This window comes from Macaca thibetana, chromosome 1, assembly GCF_024542745.1.
Source record: "Macaca thibetana thibetana isolate TM-01 chromosome 1, ASM2454274v1, whole genome shotgun sequence".
Taxonomy (NCBI): Eukaryota; Metazoa; Chordata; class Mammalia; order Primates; family Cercopithecidae; genus Macaca; species Macaca thibetana.
This window is the reverse complement of record NC_065578.1, coordinates 201,904,073-201,920,772: the sequence shown is the minus strand read 5'-3', so window position 1 is coordinate 201,920,772 and position 16,700 is coordinate 201,904,073. Positions and strand designations below refer to the sequence as shown.

The following is a 16,700-nucleotide window of genomic DNA, read 5'->3' as shown; positions in this document are numbered from 1 at the left end:
GTCACCCAGAAACCTTATAACACACCAGTGCCCAAGTTCCACCTCCAGAGACTCTAATTTCCTTGGTGTGTCCAGGTGCAGTGGCTCATGCCTATAATCCCATCACTCTGGAAGGCTGAGGCAGGTAGATCACCTGAGGTCAGGAGTTTGAGACCAGCCTGGCCAACATGGTGAAACCCTGTCTCTACTACAAATACAAAAATTAACCAGGTGTGGTGGTGGGCTTCTGTAATCCCAGCTACTTGGGAGGCTGAGGCAGGAGAATCGCTTGAACCCAGGAGGTGGAGTTTGCAGTGAACTGAGATCGTGCCTTTGCATTCCAGCCTGGGTGACAGAGTGAAACTCTGTCTAAAAAATAATAGTAATAATAATAATTTACTTGGCATGCATCAGACCCTGGATATAAGTGTGTTTTTGAAACTCCCCAGGTGATCCTAACATACAGCCAAGAATGGAAGCTAAACTCCTCGCCCTCCCTTCATCAGGTAGATCTCATGACCTGGCTTCCCACTTCACTAGAAAATCAAATCAGTAAGGAAAGAACACCACAGCAGACTTCCACTAAATCAAGGAATGTGCCTGCATGGAGTCTTTACTCCACTGCCTTCTACAAGAAGACAAACCTTCTACTTGTGCATTCCAACTCGCCACCATTCAAGCAATCAAGGATTTTGCTTTGGCAACTGTTCCCTTTCTCTCCAGCATCTCTCCTATCCTTTCTATTGAATTGTTCCCACAATCGTTCAAACATTTGATTTTTTTTTTTTACTCCCTCCCTCAACTCATTAGCCCTGTTTGGCACCTCCCCTTTCTTCCTTCCTTTTCAGCAAAACTCCTCAAACTTTATATTGACTCAATACCCCCATTTCTTCTCCCATTCTCAGATCCACTCCAGTCATAGTTTTGTCTGCTCACTGACAAACCCAGCAGTTAATTCTCAGTCCTCTTCCTATATCTCTTAGCAACATTTGACAGTTATTTGAAAGTATTCCTCCTTGAAGTACCTTCTTAGCCACCAGGACTTTACTTTGTCTCAATTTTACAGCCTTCTCAGTCTCCTTGAGTGATTCATCTGCTTCATGTTTAGACACCATGTGCTCTGGGAATCCCCCTCAGACCCATTTCCTCCGTATTTATGCTCCGTCCCTGGTGGTTTCATCCAAGATGTATCTACTGCTGGGTCCGGTGGCTCATGGCTGTAATCCCAGCACTTTGGGAGGCCGAGGTGGGTGGATCATTTGAGGTCAGGAGTTTGAGATCAGCCTGGCCAATATGGTGAAACCCCGTCTTACTAAAAATTACTTAGCCCGGCGTGTTGGCAGGGGCCTATAATCTCAGCTACTTGGGAGGCTGAGGCAGGAGAACTGCTTGAACCCAGGAGGCAGAGGTTGCAGTGAGCCCAGATCAAGCCACTGCACTCCAGCCTGGGTTACAGAATGAGACTGTCTCAAAACAACAACAACAACAACAACAACAACAAAGCAAACAAGATGTATCTACCGTCTATCTGCTGATGGCACTCACAATTTTATGTCCAGCCTAGACCTGGATGAACTCCAGATTCCTGTTTTCAACTACCTGCTTTCCAGACCCACTCAGATGTGTTAAACTCTACATGTTGAAAACCAAGCTATTGTTCCTCCTCTTTAATCCTGCTGCTCTTGCAGTAGCCCATGAAAACAACAACAGCAAAGCCAAAACCATGGAGTCCTTCTCAGCTCATCTCTTTCTCTCACCGTCCACATTTAATTCTTTCATAAAAGTTGTGGGTTCTACCTTCAAGACATATTCTGATCTGACCAATTCTCATCACTTCCATCACTACCAGTCTGGTCCCAAATACCCTCTTTTATGGCCTGGACTATCGCAATAGTATCTGAACTGGTCTTGCTGATTCCACTTTTCATCCGCTCCAGTGTATTTGCCTCTAAGCAGCTAAAGTGAGGCCCTTAAAATGCAAGTCAGATCTTATTTCTCTGCTCGATGCTCTCCAGTGGCTTCCCATTTTACGCAAAATAAAGTACAAAATATTGCAAGATTTAACATCCAACTCTTCGATTTCATCTGCTACCATTTCCTCTCATCTCTCTCTCAACCACATCTGCCTTCTCATTGCTGACTGACCACAGCTAGTGCGCTCCTGCTTTGGGTGCTTTGCACTTGTTTCTCATCCTTGAATGAACATGGTTTGCTTCTTTAATCCATTCAAGGTTCTGCTCAAATGTCACCTTATCAGAGCAACTTCTCCCGACCAATTTATACAAGCTTGTGCACACACACACACACACACACACACTCCACCACAATCACAACCACCATCAGTCTCTGTCCCTCTGCTTTTTACCTCTTGTCAACAACAGGTATATACATACTTCCTGGGTTGTTTATTTTTTGTCTCTTCTCTCCCCACCAACAATTTGAATGTAAGTGCTATAAAAACAGGGTCTTTGTTCTCTTTCTCTGATTTATTTCCAGTGCCTAGAAGGGAGCCTGGCACATAATAGGACTCAATACATATTTGTTGAATTAGTGAGTGAATTAGTGAATGAATCAATCAATCAATGAAAAAGTCAGATCATCTCAATCTGAACACAAGGGAATTTTCTCTAGAGTTTCCCAGAGAATTGTCCTGTTTCCTTCTTTCTGCCTCTCTGTGTTGGCTCCTAGACAAATTTACTACATAAAAGCATTGTGAGAGAGGTTGGACCCTTAGGTCCCTGAGTTAGATATGACCCCAAATGTCACACTGTGCCATGCATATTCTCCTCTGACCTCCTCCCCAACATGTGGGCCACCATCCAGCAGCTGCACTCTTTCTCCCCCTACCCTCTCTCAGCCCCAGGAGCTTCTCCTTAGCTGTAGCCCCCTCCTTTTGGGTGATGAAGGCAACGTGGGGAGAAGCAGCAGTTCCACTGACTCCATCTCTGCCTTCTCCATTCATAGTGACCGGCAACATGCAGACTTCCCAAGCCTCATCTGGCCTGTGCAGTCTGGAGCTGGCCAGGGCACTCTCTGCCACATTAGCATTCATGTTCTTTTCTGTGTCCTGCCACAGCTTGACTATTTGCAAAATTAAGACTTGTAAAACTACCAAGGAAAAATATATACTGTATCCTATGGCTTCTAAGATGCCCTCTTCCTTTTTTTCACATTTCACATCTCTAACATCAGGAATGTCTTATAATTGGTGCTGGGCAAGTGAAAATCCCTGTGCAGTTAACAGAGTCTGAGTCTATGCCAACTTCACTGCTATTCCTAGGGCATGCCTGACCTCATATACCCACAGGCCTTCTGAGAACCACTGGAAGAAGGAAATTGAATCTAGTTATTGTATGAAAACCTTGGATTAGGTAAAACAAAACAAAACAAACAAAACACCAGCATCAAGATCTTATTTCTCTGCTCTATACTCTGCAGTGGCTCCCCATATCACTCCAAATAAAATCCGAAATCTTGCAAGATTTAACACCCACCCAACTTCCTCTTTGATTTCATCTGCTACCACTTCTCTCTCAGCTCTGTCATCTGCCTCCTCAGTGCTGACTGACCACAGCTAGCATGCTCTTGCTTGGGGGACACACAGAATGGGAGGCCAGTAGCTTGGATGAGTTAAGAGTACTTGCATAAGAAATGCAGCATACCAAATGCTCTGAGTGACTTGGAGGAGCATATTGTGGAGAAAACCTGGGCATTGACAGCTCTGAGTTAGAAAGTAAACAAGGGTAGTGAGATTCTGAATGTGAAATTCGGAAAACTTTAACCAATTAACTTATATTTTATCTGTATGCATGCAATAAAGTGATACATAATAAAAATCTGTCCAAAAATTATTATCAAATAGCTTTTTCAATAAGTTTAAATTATAATCAGAACAGAAAAGAAACCATTGTATCATAGTTTCCTATGGCAGCACTTTTTCCTTTTTGGTGATACATAAAGCAATGGTTCACTGTACCATGAAAGGAGGTTTAGACTTAATGAAATATGGTGATTAGCCCTAGTTACATAAAAGCATGAACCATTGGTTTAACAAAACCTAAGGAATCTACTACACAAATGAATGGCTTTTTACTACCTTGAGCTGTTTGGGAAAACCATAAAACCAAAAGGTCAATATTAATCTAAAATTATTTAATTATATTTTATAATTAAATTATTTGGAAGATGTTTTCAAATGACTCAAAGTTAAAAGATCTCAGTATGATATCAATTCTATAATTACTCTCAGAAATGATGCTACTAATAAAAGTTAATGATGTAGAATCAAAATGGTAATTATCAAATAGGAGGATGCCAGCCAGAGGAGAAAGTTTTTTGTTTTCCAATTGTTTTGTCCCCTCACTCCTTCTCTTACCACAGTGAGAAGCAGTCATCTGTTTTCAAAGGTTGGAATGTTTTTACTTTTCTTGTTTGGAAACACTGGCTTAAACACATGTACGTACTATATAATACTTCACTGTAAGTTGAAATATTCATCTAATTTTTATTGGACAAGTTTTGAAGTAACAATTTGATTTCTCAGTGTTTCCTTTGTGACCATATAATCCTCTCCTCAGTGTTGCATGCAATGTGAGCTACAAGCATTTGTGAGCCTAGGAAGCACAAGGTCTCAAGGTTTCCCGGGGATTAGTACTATACAAATGCAAATTAGGGACACTGGAAGACTCTGTCCATCCTTGTCACTGCTGTTGTTTTGTTCCCTGGTTCCTTACGGGTAGCAAAGCAATTCATTGTTTTTAAAACACATACCTTAGCTGTTGACTTTTTCATTGGCTAACTGGAGAAGAAAAGAAGGAACTCTTTCCTACAGATTTTAACTCTCTGAATCCCATTCAATTATTTTTTCTATTCAACTATTTTAAATAGATAACATGAAATCTTGCAGGAGCCTCACACGATTCCTAATTGTAGAATTTGAACTTGAGCTATGGAGTCTTATTCTTATTCTTGCATCTCCAATCTATGCTTTACTATCACCCTTTTTGATAAGTCGGATTACCTGTACCCTCTTCAACATCTTTCAGCTGGTTAGCACAGTATATAGGTATGTTGGAAACCAGATATTTTCTGTGGCTTAATTCTTCCAAGGGAGTCGAAATGCTTTGCAAGCACTTCCACATTTTTCAGCCAATCCACATAGTAAGGAATATTCCATGAATCTTTTCCTTTTTATATATTTTCTATTAGTCATGATCATGAATCCATGCCTGTGCAGAGCCCCTGATTTGGAAGGAGGAACCACGGGGGCTGGGGAGGGGAGGGGATGAGTGAAGGTTCCTGCTCGACCCTAGAACTGACCCCACTTGGCAAAATGGTCCTTCACTCTTTATGCATTCTTAGAAATCGCAACATGCCTTCCCGTTTCATGTAACGACAATTTAGTTAATGCCCAGTAGGATTTGTAAGCCCTTCACATCTCTGAGGATTTATTTTATTTCAGAGTGAAAGTGACTTTATGGCCCATTTACCATTAGTGTGACTTATTGCATTATTCGAAGAGGGTGGAGGGGAGCAAGAAGACAAGGCAGTCTCCCTTACGTGTATCGCCATCAACAGGATGACCACCACACATTCCTGCCCAAGGAGGAGGGGCGGATGCAACCTTTCTGTGCTATTGTTTATGAGAGCACTGAAGCCTGGGTGATCATGCAATATTTTACCAGATGAGTGTTTCAAGTGTGTGTGTGAAGGAGATGTTAAAATAGAGATGTGAGAGTAATCAATATTTGGAAGTAATGGATATTTTGAGTTCAAAAGATGCCACACGTCAACGATGATGAGGAATGACTAGCTACTTAACTCCAGTGCTGGCACCCTTAAATTACAGGGATACTGAAGCGAGACGGAGTTAGCATCTGACCGGCGACCAGCAGTGGACCGGCGAGGCGGGCTCCTAATTAAAGCTAGATTCCCAGAAGCTGGACAGCCCCTGTATTTATGGGAGCATGCGGTGCAGCTGGCGGTGACCCCCTGGAAGCCTCGATCAGCCGCCGCGGGAGTAGTGACCTCGGGCCCGCCGCCTACCTGGAGCGTTTCGGCGGCGCCTGGTTCAGAACCACCGGGGCGGACAGCTCCCTGGAGCCGCACGCGGACTGCGGAAGCGGACCGTGAGCGGGGTGGGTCAGCGCTTTGTCAGCGGACCCGGACCGCTGGAAGCACCCGGGGCGCCCTCCCCTCCTGTTCCCCGGTCCCGCCCTTCCCACCCCGCGCTGCGCGTGGCGGTCCCGGGCTGCGCGTCCTTGCAGGAGGAGACCGGCCCTGCCGCCGGCGGCCCTCCCCCTTCCCGCGAGCCCCAGCTGCGCGCCCCGCCCCGCCCCGCCGAGGAGGGTGGGGGCGTTCCCCGCGCCGGGCCCGCCCAGCTCCCCCGCGGCCGTCCGGGCCCGGCTCCCCATTGGCCGGCGGGCGGGAGGTGCGAGGGGGCGGGGCCCACCTCCGGCGGCTCGCGCCCGGGAAGGTCGGCAGCCCAGCGCCGGAGGCCGTGGGGAGGGCGCGCAGGGACGCGGCAGGCGCCGAGGAGACGCAGCCGCGGCGGTGGCGGTAGCGGCGGCGCCTGGTCTCGGCCGCAGCCTTTGCGTCCCGCCCTCGCTGGGTAGCCCCTGCCACCCCCGCGCGCGGCTCGTCTCCCGCTGCGGCCCGCAGCCTGCGGCGCCCGAGCTCCGAGGGCGCTTTCCCGGGCGCTGGGCCCGAGGCGGCCAAGACGGCGGGCCGGCCGGGCACGGGGCGGCGGGCGCTCTGCTGCGGGCTGCGCTGGTGGGGGGCGGCGGGCCGCGGCGCGGGCCCGGGGCCCGGCGCGTGCGGCTGGGAGGCACTGTGGGGGTCGGGCGCGCGGGCGGCGGCCGGGGCCATGGCCGAGGGCGGCGGGGGCGCGCGGAGGAGGGCGCCGGCGCTGCTCGAGGCTGCCCGCGCGCGCTACGAGAGCCTGCACATCTCGGACGACGTGTTTGGCGAGTCCGGCCCGGACAGCGGCGGGAACCCCTTCTACAGCACCTCGGCCGCCTCGCGCTCCTCCTCGGCCGCCTCCTCGGACGAGGAGCGGGAGCCCCCTGGACCCGCAGGGGCCGCCCCACCGCCTCCCCGCGCCCCGGACGCGCAGGAGCCGGAGGAGGACGAGGCCGGCGCGGGCTGGAGCGCCGCGCTGCGGGACCGTCCGCCCCCGCGCTTCGAGGACACCGGCGGTAAGGGGCGGCCCGCGGGTGGGTGTCGGGGGCGGTGCTGGAACCCGGCGCGGGGGAGGCGTGGGTGCTGGGGCGGGCGAGTCCAGACGCTCCGTGGGCTGGCTTGTGGGTGTCTCTCCGGAAACAAATGAGTCTGCAGGAGTGGGGATCGGTCTGACTGCGCCTGGGGGCTTCGAACCCTTGGGTAGAGAGGGTGAGGCGGAGGCCGTGGTCAGCTCTTTTCCAGTGACAAGGTCGTCGGGTACCTTTTCCTTCACTTCCTGGGAGCACCCCAGCCCCTGCACGGGAAGCCTGTCACACCTGTGGGTCGGACTTTAGGGGTGGATTGAAGTTAGGCTTTCCTAGTTGAGGGGGCTTTTCTGAAAGCCCGGCGTGGCTGGTGGAGGCAGGTGGAGTCGTTTTTTCACTAACAGCCCAAGAGCGAGCCTTACGGCAGGTGACGGGGGCGAGGCAGGTTGCAGATGGCCCAGTGAGAGTTGAGGGAGAGGCCACCCGCGGTGTAGTTTTCTCCTTAATCGGAGAAACTTTCCCTGTCCGCGCTATTCCAGATCTCTTGTTAAGAATGGGGAGGAGTGAAGGAACCGATTGGGCAGCATTAAGGTGTTTGCTTTTCCGCCAGAAGGTGCTTTCAGGTGTGTCCTGCTTACCACTGTGGTCACAGACAAGGCCCGAATACCTGGAGAAGGTGGCTGGGGTGCTGGAAGCTGCTGCGGCTGCCCCACTTCTCTTCACTCTCTGTTTTTTGTGGGAGTTGGCTGTTGAAATATCACCACTTCCTCTGCAGAAGCTCCGCAGCCTCTGCCTTCTTTGAAAGCTGCAGACCAGCCGCCCTCTCATGCTGGTGTTTCTTGTTCCACGGCCTTCTGTAGCAGGCCCGTGCTCCTGCATGCTGTGTTCTTCCGTAGAAGTGCGCGCAACCGGTGTTGATGAGGGCCAGGGAGTGGCCGCGGTGGGCATGATGCGGCTTTTCCTGTGGCCTTCTCTGATTATTGTCCAACCGGTCAGGAACACGGCACGGCACATGGGAAGGCAGGCCCAAGGGACCTCCAGCTGGTGCCTGGACTTGGATCTGGACATCATGCTGCAGCCTGCTGGGAGGCCGATAGGGTTAGCTGGACTCTCTCAGTAGGGAGTGGTCTGCAGACCTCTGGCAGGCTGCGGTGTGGATGCGTGGAGCTAAAGCTGGGCTTGCAAAGTCACAGTTAGCTGTGCATTGCTTTGGGGGTGGGTACATTTTAAAGCATATGCATTTGGGCTGTAGTTAAGAGCTTGGGAATTTTCAAAATCATTGACTCTGTATAGTCCTTTTATACTGTCCTGTATTTTCCAGGATGTCATTAAGGCCTCCTGGCCCTAGACAGCTGTTTTCGGTATTGGCTCTTTAAGAATTGTACCAGTCCACAGACCTGGTTTGGCAGACTTTATGCCGTGAGCATCTGTGATCTAATTTCGATCCTGGAAACATTTGAGATACAGGTCCACCTGGGACTGCACAGCAAGTCTCTCCGTGTCTCAGGGCAAAATAGAGAACTTGTACTAGGTCAAGCCTAGTTATGAGTAAGAATCCTGAATGTGCTGATTTGAGAAGGGTGGGCACACTGAAATAAATTTTAAATCCATTTTATATTTCTTAGTAACCTTGAAATGGGAGAAATTCTGCAGCAGAGCCATTTAATCCAGCCACCGCAGCACTTACGGTCATGAAGAGCAGGATCGTGTGTCATTTAGCATTAGGTTCAAACTCTGCTTCCTGCAGATGCCCACTGAGTTCACACCTGTACCAAAGAATCAGTCAGGCCCTTTAACCAAAGACATTAGTGGTTATTGCTGGTATTTTTACCCAGTTTTGTTTTCCTGCCCTGTGTGGGAGCTTGCCTTTTAAGTCCACATCTGATTTAGAATTTCCTCTTTGCAGATTTCACCCTGAGGGAAATTTGGAGTGGTGAGGAATGGAGGGATGAGGTTGATGGCCTGTTAAAACTTGAATTTGGATTTCCCCAAAACAATGGAATATGATTTATGGGGGCTGAAAATAGATGCAGAAGCGTGGGTTTGGTCAGAGAAAATCCTTGCGCCTACCAGTGTGGAGGGAGATGGATGTGTTTATTAAGAGGCTGAGAGCTGCACCCCAGCCACTCTGAGAGCAAAGAGGATCAGCCTGCTGGGGTTTGCCAGAGCACAGTATCTAAAACGCTCCGACAAGCGTGCGCTCCTCACTTGCAAAGAATGCAGCCTGGATCTCTCTTCCATCTTTGTTCCCCCGTTTATTAACAAATCTCACTGGATGGGTAGAGTGGGGTGGGGAGGAAAGCAAGCAGGTGGCATTTCTATCTCTAATCAGGCTTTATAATGGAAAATTTTTAATCCAAATTGCTCTTGCTGCTGGAATCAGATGAGGAAAAAACAAAATTCGAGATCTGATAGAGGCTTCCTGCCTTGCTTCTACTGTAAAAACAGGTATATGTGTATGTACATAAATGTGTATTTTATGGAAATGTGCAGGTATGTAAATGTGTGCATGTAACTGGGTATTGTATGCAAATGTGTATTGCTAGTGCTAGGTTTTTGGGTGTTTTTTTTTAATCGGAAGGATGACCTAGAAACCTTTGCAGAGTGGCTGTGCATGAGGGAGGTAGACACTGGGGACCATTATGAGTTGTAGTGGGAGCTGCCACATCCCCCCACACCCACCATAAGGGGAGTGCACAGGGTAGGAGATACTTGGTGCCCAGCTGAGAGGAGGAGGGGAAGGAAGGGAGCAGTGCTAGTTCCTGCGCCAGCCCTAAAAGCACCATTTCTGTAGTTCAGGTTGGAAATCCTAGCCATTCTTCAGGCTGTTCTTGTCTTCCCAGCCCTTTCCTTCTATTTTTCAGTGTATTTAGCTTCCTGGATCAGCCTCTCCAGAAGTGCAGCCAGTAGTTATGGGTGGAGAGGGCCCTTGCTCACTCCTCTTGTCTCCTCTCTCACCTCACTTAGGTTCTGGTTGTGCATTGAGGTGTGGATCCTCTCGGGATGACTTAAATGCACACGCTGTGCTTGCCAGGCTAGCTGTTGGGCTCTTAACCCCTGTGGAGATGCATGATCTGCCTGGGAGCTGAAATGCCTACTGGGAGTGCAGAGCCTAGGACCTTCTCTTAACCAGACTTGCAGCATATATCCCCCCAAAATAGCCCCCTCAAGCTGTCAGCCTGCCTGCCCACTGTGCAGATAACCAACACAGCATGTGAGCTCACTCTTTGGAAACAGAATGAAATTCAGGCCCGGCTGCTTTTTGAGCCTCTGCCCTTTTGGTTTCTTATTCTGAGCAGTCTTGTGATTCGTTTCTCGGAGGAGGCAGAGGAACAGACAAGATTTCACAGATGCTCCAGGGCTTTCGTCTGGTTTGTCAGTCCTTTGTCCTGGCTGGCCGGGATCTGAGCTGCTCGCTCTTTCTATTAGAGGTTGGACTTCATAGAAGGGGGGTGGGGGAGAGAGGGGGGGAGAGAGAGAGAGAGAGAGAGAGAGAGAGAGAGAGAGTGAGTGTGTGTGTGTGTGTTCTCCCCCCATTTACCATATCAGCAACCCTCTAATCATTCAGTGGGGAGGTATGACCTTGAGCAGCTGGAGAGAAACATAAGGCATTGGAAATTAACATTGTTGAATGTTTTATCTTTACAGTTTGTTGTTGGTTTAGAGCCTTTTTAACAAACAAGAAAAGAAAAATCTTTCTCTCAAAACCAGAAATAAACTGAGACCCTTGACTCCAAAGGGGTTTGTGAACTCAGAGACCTGGAACCCTTTCTATGGGGTTAAGTATAAGAAGCTGCTCCTACCTTTAGCGCTGTACAGGATTCTGTGGCTCCAGGAGGAACTTTGAATCTTGGTGCGCTGCAAGATAATCTTAGGCAAAGCTACATAGTAATCAAGTGCAAGACTGGGTGTCATCTTGCAGTAGCTGCGCAGAAATCAGAGAAGGGAGCTTCCTGGGAGAGCTGTTTTGCTCTTTTCCCAGGAGTCTGTTCAGGTAGGGGGTGAAACTGGAGCTGCTACTGCTAACCCTCAGTTCTCATTTGTCACTTGTGTTTTCATGCATTATTATCAAACTATCTTCACAAGGACTCTGTGGCCGAGAAGTTGCCACTGCCATGTGACTGGGAAAGGAAGTTGCTGCCTCCACTTTCCTGGGGGTGATGAGATTACTGGGTTAAGTGATCACCATCTAACTAGTCAGACTCAATAAATCAGGGAATGTAGTGCCTTTTATTTCTTTTACTAGAACTTTTTTCAGTAAAAAATATTTTTATAGTTATATATGAATTGCTTTTAGTTTTGGGGGGAAGGGGATACAGTTCTATGAGTTTTAACTCATGATTTGTGTAATCCATACCACAACCAGGATACAGAAGAGTAGAATCTTGCCAGGGTGTTGGTGGTATAGTGGTTGGCATAGCTACTTTCCAGAAGAGGAGAATCTAGATTCTTCTCTAGCTCCCTGTTTAATCCTTGCTGCCCTGAGTTGTCCTAGGGAGTACTCAGAGCTGTTTTTCAGGAGGTGGGGCTTTGAATACTGCAGTAGCAGCTCCAGTTTCGCCCCCTACATGAACAGACTCCTGGGAAAAGAGCAAAACAGCTCTCCCAGGAAGCTCCCTTCTCTGATTTCTGCACAGCTACTGCAAGATGACACCCAGTCTTGCACTTGATTGCTATGTAGCTTTGCCTAAGATTATCTTGCAGCTCACCAAGATTCAAAGTTCCTCCTGGAGCCACAGAATCCTGTACAGAGCTAAAGGTAGGAGCAGCTTCTTATACTTAACCCCATAGAAAGGGTTCCAGGTCTCTGAGTTCACAAACCCCTTTGAATACTCTGGAACAGGTGGTGAGGTCTAACCCAGTTTTAGACTCTAAAACTCACTTTTTAGACTTCTTTTTAGAGGCACGGTCTCACTATGTTGCCCAGGCTGGACTCAGACTCCTGGGTCCAAGTGATCCTCCCGCTTCAGCTTCCTGATGAGCTGGGACTGAAGGCGCATACCTTGTTACACCTTTGTTTTTAAGGACTGTGATTGTACATTATTTTCTTATTAACAAGTTACATATATTCATTTTAGAAAATGAATAAGGAAAAGGATAAAAATTGTGTTACTCCATTTTCATGCTGCTGATGAAGGCATACCCAAGACTGGGTAATTTACAAAAGAAAGAGGTTTATTGGACTTATTCCACATGGCTGGGGAGGCCTCACAATCATGGTGGAAGGTAAGAAGGAGCAAGTCACATCTTACATGGATGGCGGCAGGCAAAGAGAGAATTTACCAGCAGGAGAAATACCAGATGCTTATAAAACCATCAGATCTCGTGAGCATTCACTCACTATCATGAGAACAGTATGGGGGGAACTGCCCCCATGATTCAATTATCTCCACCTGGCCCCGCCCTTGACATGTGGGTTTTATTACAATTCAAGTGAGATTTGGGTGGGGACAGAGAGCCAAACCACATCAAAAATTGTAAAAATCAAATTATCTTCCTTTTCCCGGAGATAATCGTAGTTGACATACTGAATATGTGCTTCATATATCTTACATGTTGTTGAGGGACCGGATTTTTCATTGTAATTAATATATTGTGAACATTTCCCATTTACATTTTAGAACAATATTTTCATTGACTCTGTAATACTCTAGGGTTTGCTTTTGTTAGGACTGAGCTTATTACCCTACTTCTCTCTCCTCTTTTTTTGCTGTTAAATTAGTGCTGTGGTGAACATTGTTGAGACTTAAGTTTGTTTTTTTGTTTGTTTGTTTTTGAGATGGAGTTTTGCTCGTTTTGCCCAGGCTGGAATGCAATGGCACGATCTTGGTGCACTGCAACCTTTGCCTCCTGGATTCAAGTGATTCTCTTGCCTCAGCCTCCCGAGTAGCTGGGATTACAGGCACACACCACCACGCCCGGCTAATTTTTGTATTTTTAGTAGGGATGGGGTTTCACCATGTTGGCCAGGCTGGTCTCGAACTCCTGACCTCAGGTGATCCACCTACCTTGGCCTCCCAAAGTGCTGGGATTACTGGTGTGATCAACCATGCCTAGCCTGATGCTTAAGCTTATATACCCATCCTCAATTTACTCCTTAGCATCAAATGATAAAGCAATATTGAGGTAAGGAGTTTGCACATTTTAAAGCCTTTTGATATCTTTTGTGAAAGAGTCTTCCAGAAATGTACCTTTTTATGCCCCTGCCAGCAGTACCCCAGAGAGTCCATTAGAACATCTTGTTTATAAGGCAGCAAACCAATATGTGATGCCCACCAGTAAGATGGCTCTTAGAGGAGTATTTTGTTTTATTTTAATTTGTATTTACTTTTCACCTTTTATTTTAGACTCAGGGGATACATGTCCAGGTTTGTTATAAAGGTATATTGCGTGATGCTGAGGTTTGGAGACTGATTGAGCCTGTCACCCCTGTGGTGAGCAGAGTACCTAATGGGTAGTTTTTCACACCTTGCTCCCCTCCCTCTCTCCTTTAGGAGTCCCCAGTATCTATTTTTGCCATCTTTATGTCCATGTGTACCCAATGTTTAACTCCCATTTCTAAGTGACAACATGCAGTGTTTGGTTTTCTAGTCCTGCATTAGTTCACTGAGGATAATGGCCTCCAGCTGCACCCGTGTCACTGCAGAGGACATGATTTCCTTCCTTTTTATAACTGCGTGGTATTCCATGGTGTATGTGCACCATATTTATCCAGTCCACCATCAGTGGTCACCTGGGTTGATTCTACATCTTTGCTATTGTCAATAGCACTGTAATGAACATACGGGTGCATGTGTCTCTTTGGTAGAACAATTTATTTTCCTTTGAGTATATACCCAGTAATGGGATGGCTGGGTCAAATTGTTCAACTATCAGTTCTTTGAGAAATCTCCAGAGTTGCACTAATTTGCATTCCCACCAACAGTGGAATGATTAAGTGTTCTAGGGAATTACTTTATATAATGAAGCTTGTGTGTGTCATAGCACACATAGATTGCATGAGACGTTCGTGCACAGCACAGTGCATTTTTACCTGGGTATACCTATGTCACTACCACCCAGATCAAGGTAAAGAGTGTTCCTAGTTCCAGAGGCAGTAGCTCATGCCTAGCCTGTAATCTCAACCAGCTGGGAGCTGACGTGGGAGAATTGTTTGAGACCAAGAGTTTGAGACCAGCTTGGGAAACACAGAGAGAGCTCGCCTTCCCTAAAAAATATTCGGAAACATTAGCCAAGCATGGTGATGCATGCCTGTAGTCCCAGCTACTCTAAGGGCTGAGGTGGGTGAGGCTGCAGCGAGCTGTGTTTGTACCACTGCACTCCAGACTGTGGTACAAGCTGACAGAGAGACCCCATCTCAAAAAAAAAAAAAAAAAGAAAAAGAAAAGAAACATTCTTAGCATCCTGAAGATTCCTACCTACCCCTTCCCCATCAGTACCTCCCTGTCCCCAGAGGTAGCCATGATTCTGAGTTCATCACCATTACTTAATTTTGCCCATTACGTTGTTTTATCTGTAAGAGTCATCCATATCACATAGAGCAGTACTATCTTTATATTGCTGTGTAGTATGCCACTGTACAAATATACTAGAGTTTATTTCCCTGGTGTCCTATCAGTAGACTTTTGGTTTGTTTCCAAACCTGAAAGCTGCTACAAATGTTCTTGTACCTGTTTTCTTGATGTTTGTATACATCACTTCCTTGGACATATATACCTAGGAGTGGGATTGCTAGGCCATAGATTCAGTGTATATTTACCCTTAGTACAAGGTCTTTCAACTTGGGCCAGATAATTCTTTGTTGGTGGGGGGCTGTCCTGACCATTGCAGGATGTTTAGCGGCATCCCAGGCCTCTACCCACTGAATGTTATTAGCACCCCTCCTCGCCAGTTGTAGCAAACAGACATGTCTCCAGACATTGCCAAATGTTCCCTGGGGGGCAAAAGCACCAGGTATTGAGAACCACTGCTTAGGAAGTGCTGCCAAGCAGTTTTCCAATTTACACTCCCACCAGCAATGGATGAGATGTGCCTCATATTAATTCAGCCAGCACATTGAGCCCTGCTGGGATAAAACGATAAGTTAGACATGTCCCCTGGGGTCCAATAGGAGAGACAGAGTGAAGGAAAAGAGATAAGCGTCTCTGGTGAATGCTGTGATCAGGGTAAACATGGATTTCTGCCGGATTCCAGAGGTGCCTTACTTCCTCCAGCTGGGCTGGAGAAGAGGCGGCGTTTCTGGAGGAGGTGGCCCCTGAGCTGCACCTTGAAGAACAAATAACTAGTCAGGTGAAGAGGAAGGAAGAGTATCTCAAACAAGAGAGCCATTTGAGCAAAGGGGAGAGAAGGCATGCATTTTGCTCATGGGCAGTTGCACTGGCCCCTAAACTGAGCTTCCTTGAGACTTTCGTAGTGAAAATATCTTAACATTTAACACCTGTGATTGTTACTATTGCAAGTAACTGTAGCTAGAATCCAAACTCCAGGTTCAGGCATGGATATAGATTTACGTAGCAAACCTGGATCCCACAGGGAGGGGGATTTGCCAAGCATGTTGAGAAATGAGTACTTAGGGCAGAATCCATGGAGAAGCGCTGGGGTCCTTCCTTTAAGGAAGGAGGAGGGAAAATGACAGCAGAAGGGAATGGGATAAAACCTTTATTGGTGACAGGAACTACAACATGATCTTGGGGGTGGGAGAATACTGGAATACCTGAAATTATCAGACTGTGGAGAAGTAATGCTTGCCTATCCTCCCACAGGGTATAAAGAGCTTTCCTTCCCCTCATTTGTGAGTTGCAGAAAGAATTATTACAAAAGAATGAAAAACTGGCCACATTTAGGTATATATTTAAGAAGTTACTTTCATGAAAAAGTTTAGAACTACAGATCCTTCCACTTCTTATATCATTGCCATTGCTGCCAACTTTAGCCAAGACAGTATCACCCCTTGGCCAGGCTGGTGAGGCTTTCATCCACTTGGATTCTCAGCCTCCACCTTTGTTGATTGTCCCTGCCCCAGTTTCACTTTCCCCAGGCTGTGCTGGAAAAGTGATGTTTTACAAACATGAGTTAATATACTCACTTCTCTGCTTAAACTCCTCCAGTAACTTCCCATCCAAACTGAAGGGAAATCCAGATTCCTTAGTGTGGCCTCCGGGTCTGTAGGTCCACCCTGGTCTTCCTCTCCATTGTCACCTTGTGGCATGTGTCCTACCATTGTCACCTTGTGGCACTTGTCTACCATTATCTCTGGCCACATGATCTTCTGTCTGCCGGGCCCTTACGTGGAATGTTCTTCCTGACTCTCGAACGGCAGCCCTTGCCTGCTGGCTTGGTCTTGGTTCCAATGTCACTGTCTCTACCCGTCTAAAATCACCACCTTCCCTCTGGTCTCTCCTAGCGCTCATTGTCACCTGCATAAGCTAATTTATTTATCACGTGGGTGGAGACCTTGGACATTCTGGTCACAGTATTTGGTAAAAATGTGGCAGGTGCTCAGTTATTTTTGAATGA

General features: G+C 47.4%; 1 protein-coding gene across 2 annotated transcripts in view; it reads left to right on the top strand.

Moving 5' to 3' along the window:
* Positions 1-6,829: 6,829 nt before the first annotated feature.
* PGBD5 (piggyBac transposable element derived 5) overlaps positions 6,830-16,700 on the top strand; it is a 101,672-nt gene continuing 91,801 nt past the window's right edge. The window contains exon 1 of one of the 2 annotated variants that reach the window (XM_050769243.1): positions 6,830-7,175. In XM_050769243.1, coding sequence (XP_050625200.1) covers positions 6,845-7,175 — 331 coding nt within the window. In that variant the 5' untranslated portion in view covers positions 6,830-6,844. Of the gene's footprint in view, positions 7,176-11,793; positions 11,944-16,700 lie in introns of those variants that run through there. The other variant, XM_050769253.1, reaches the window with a different exon arrangement.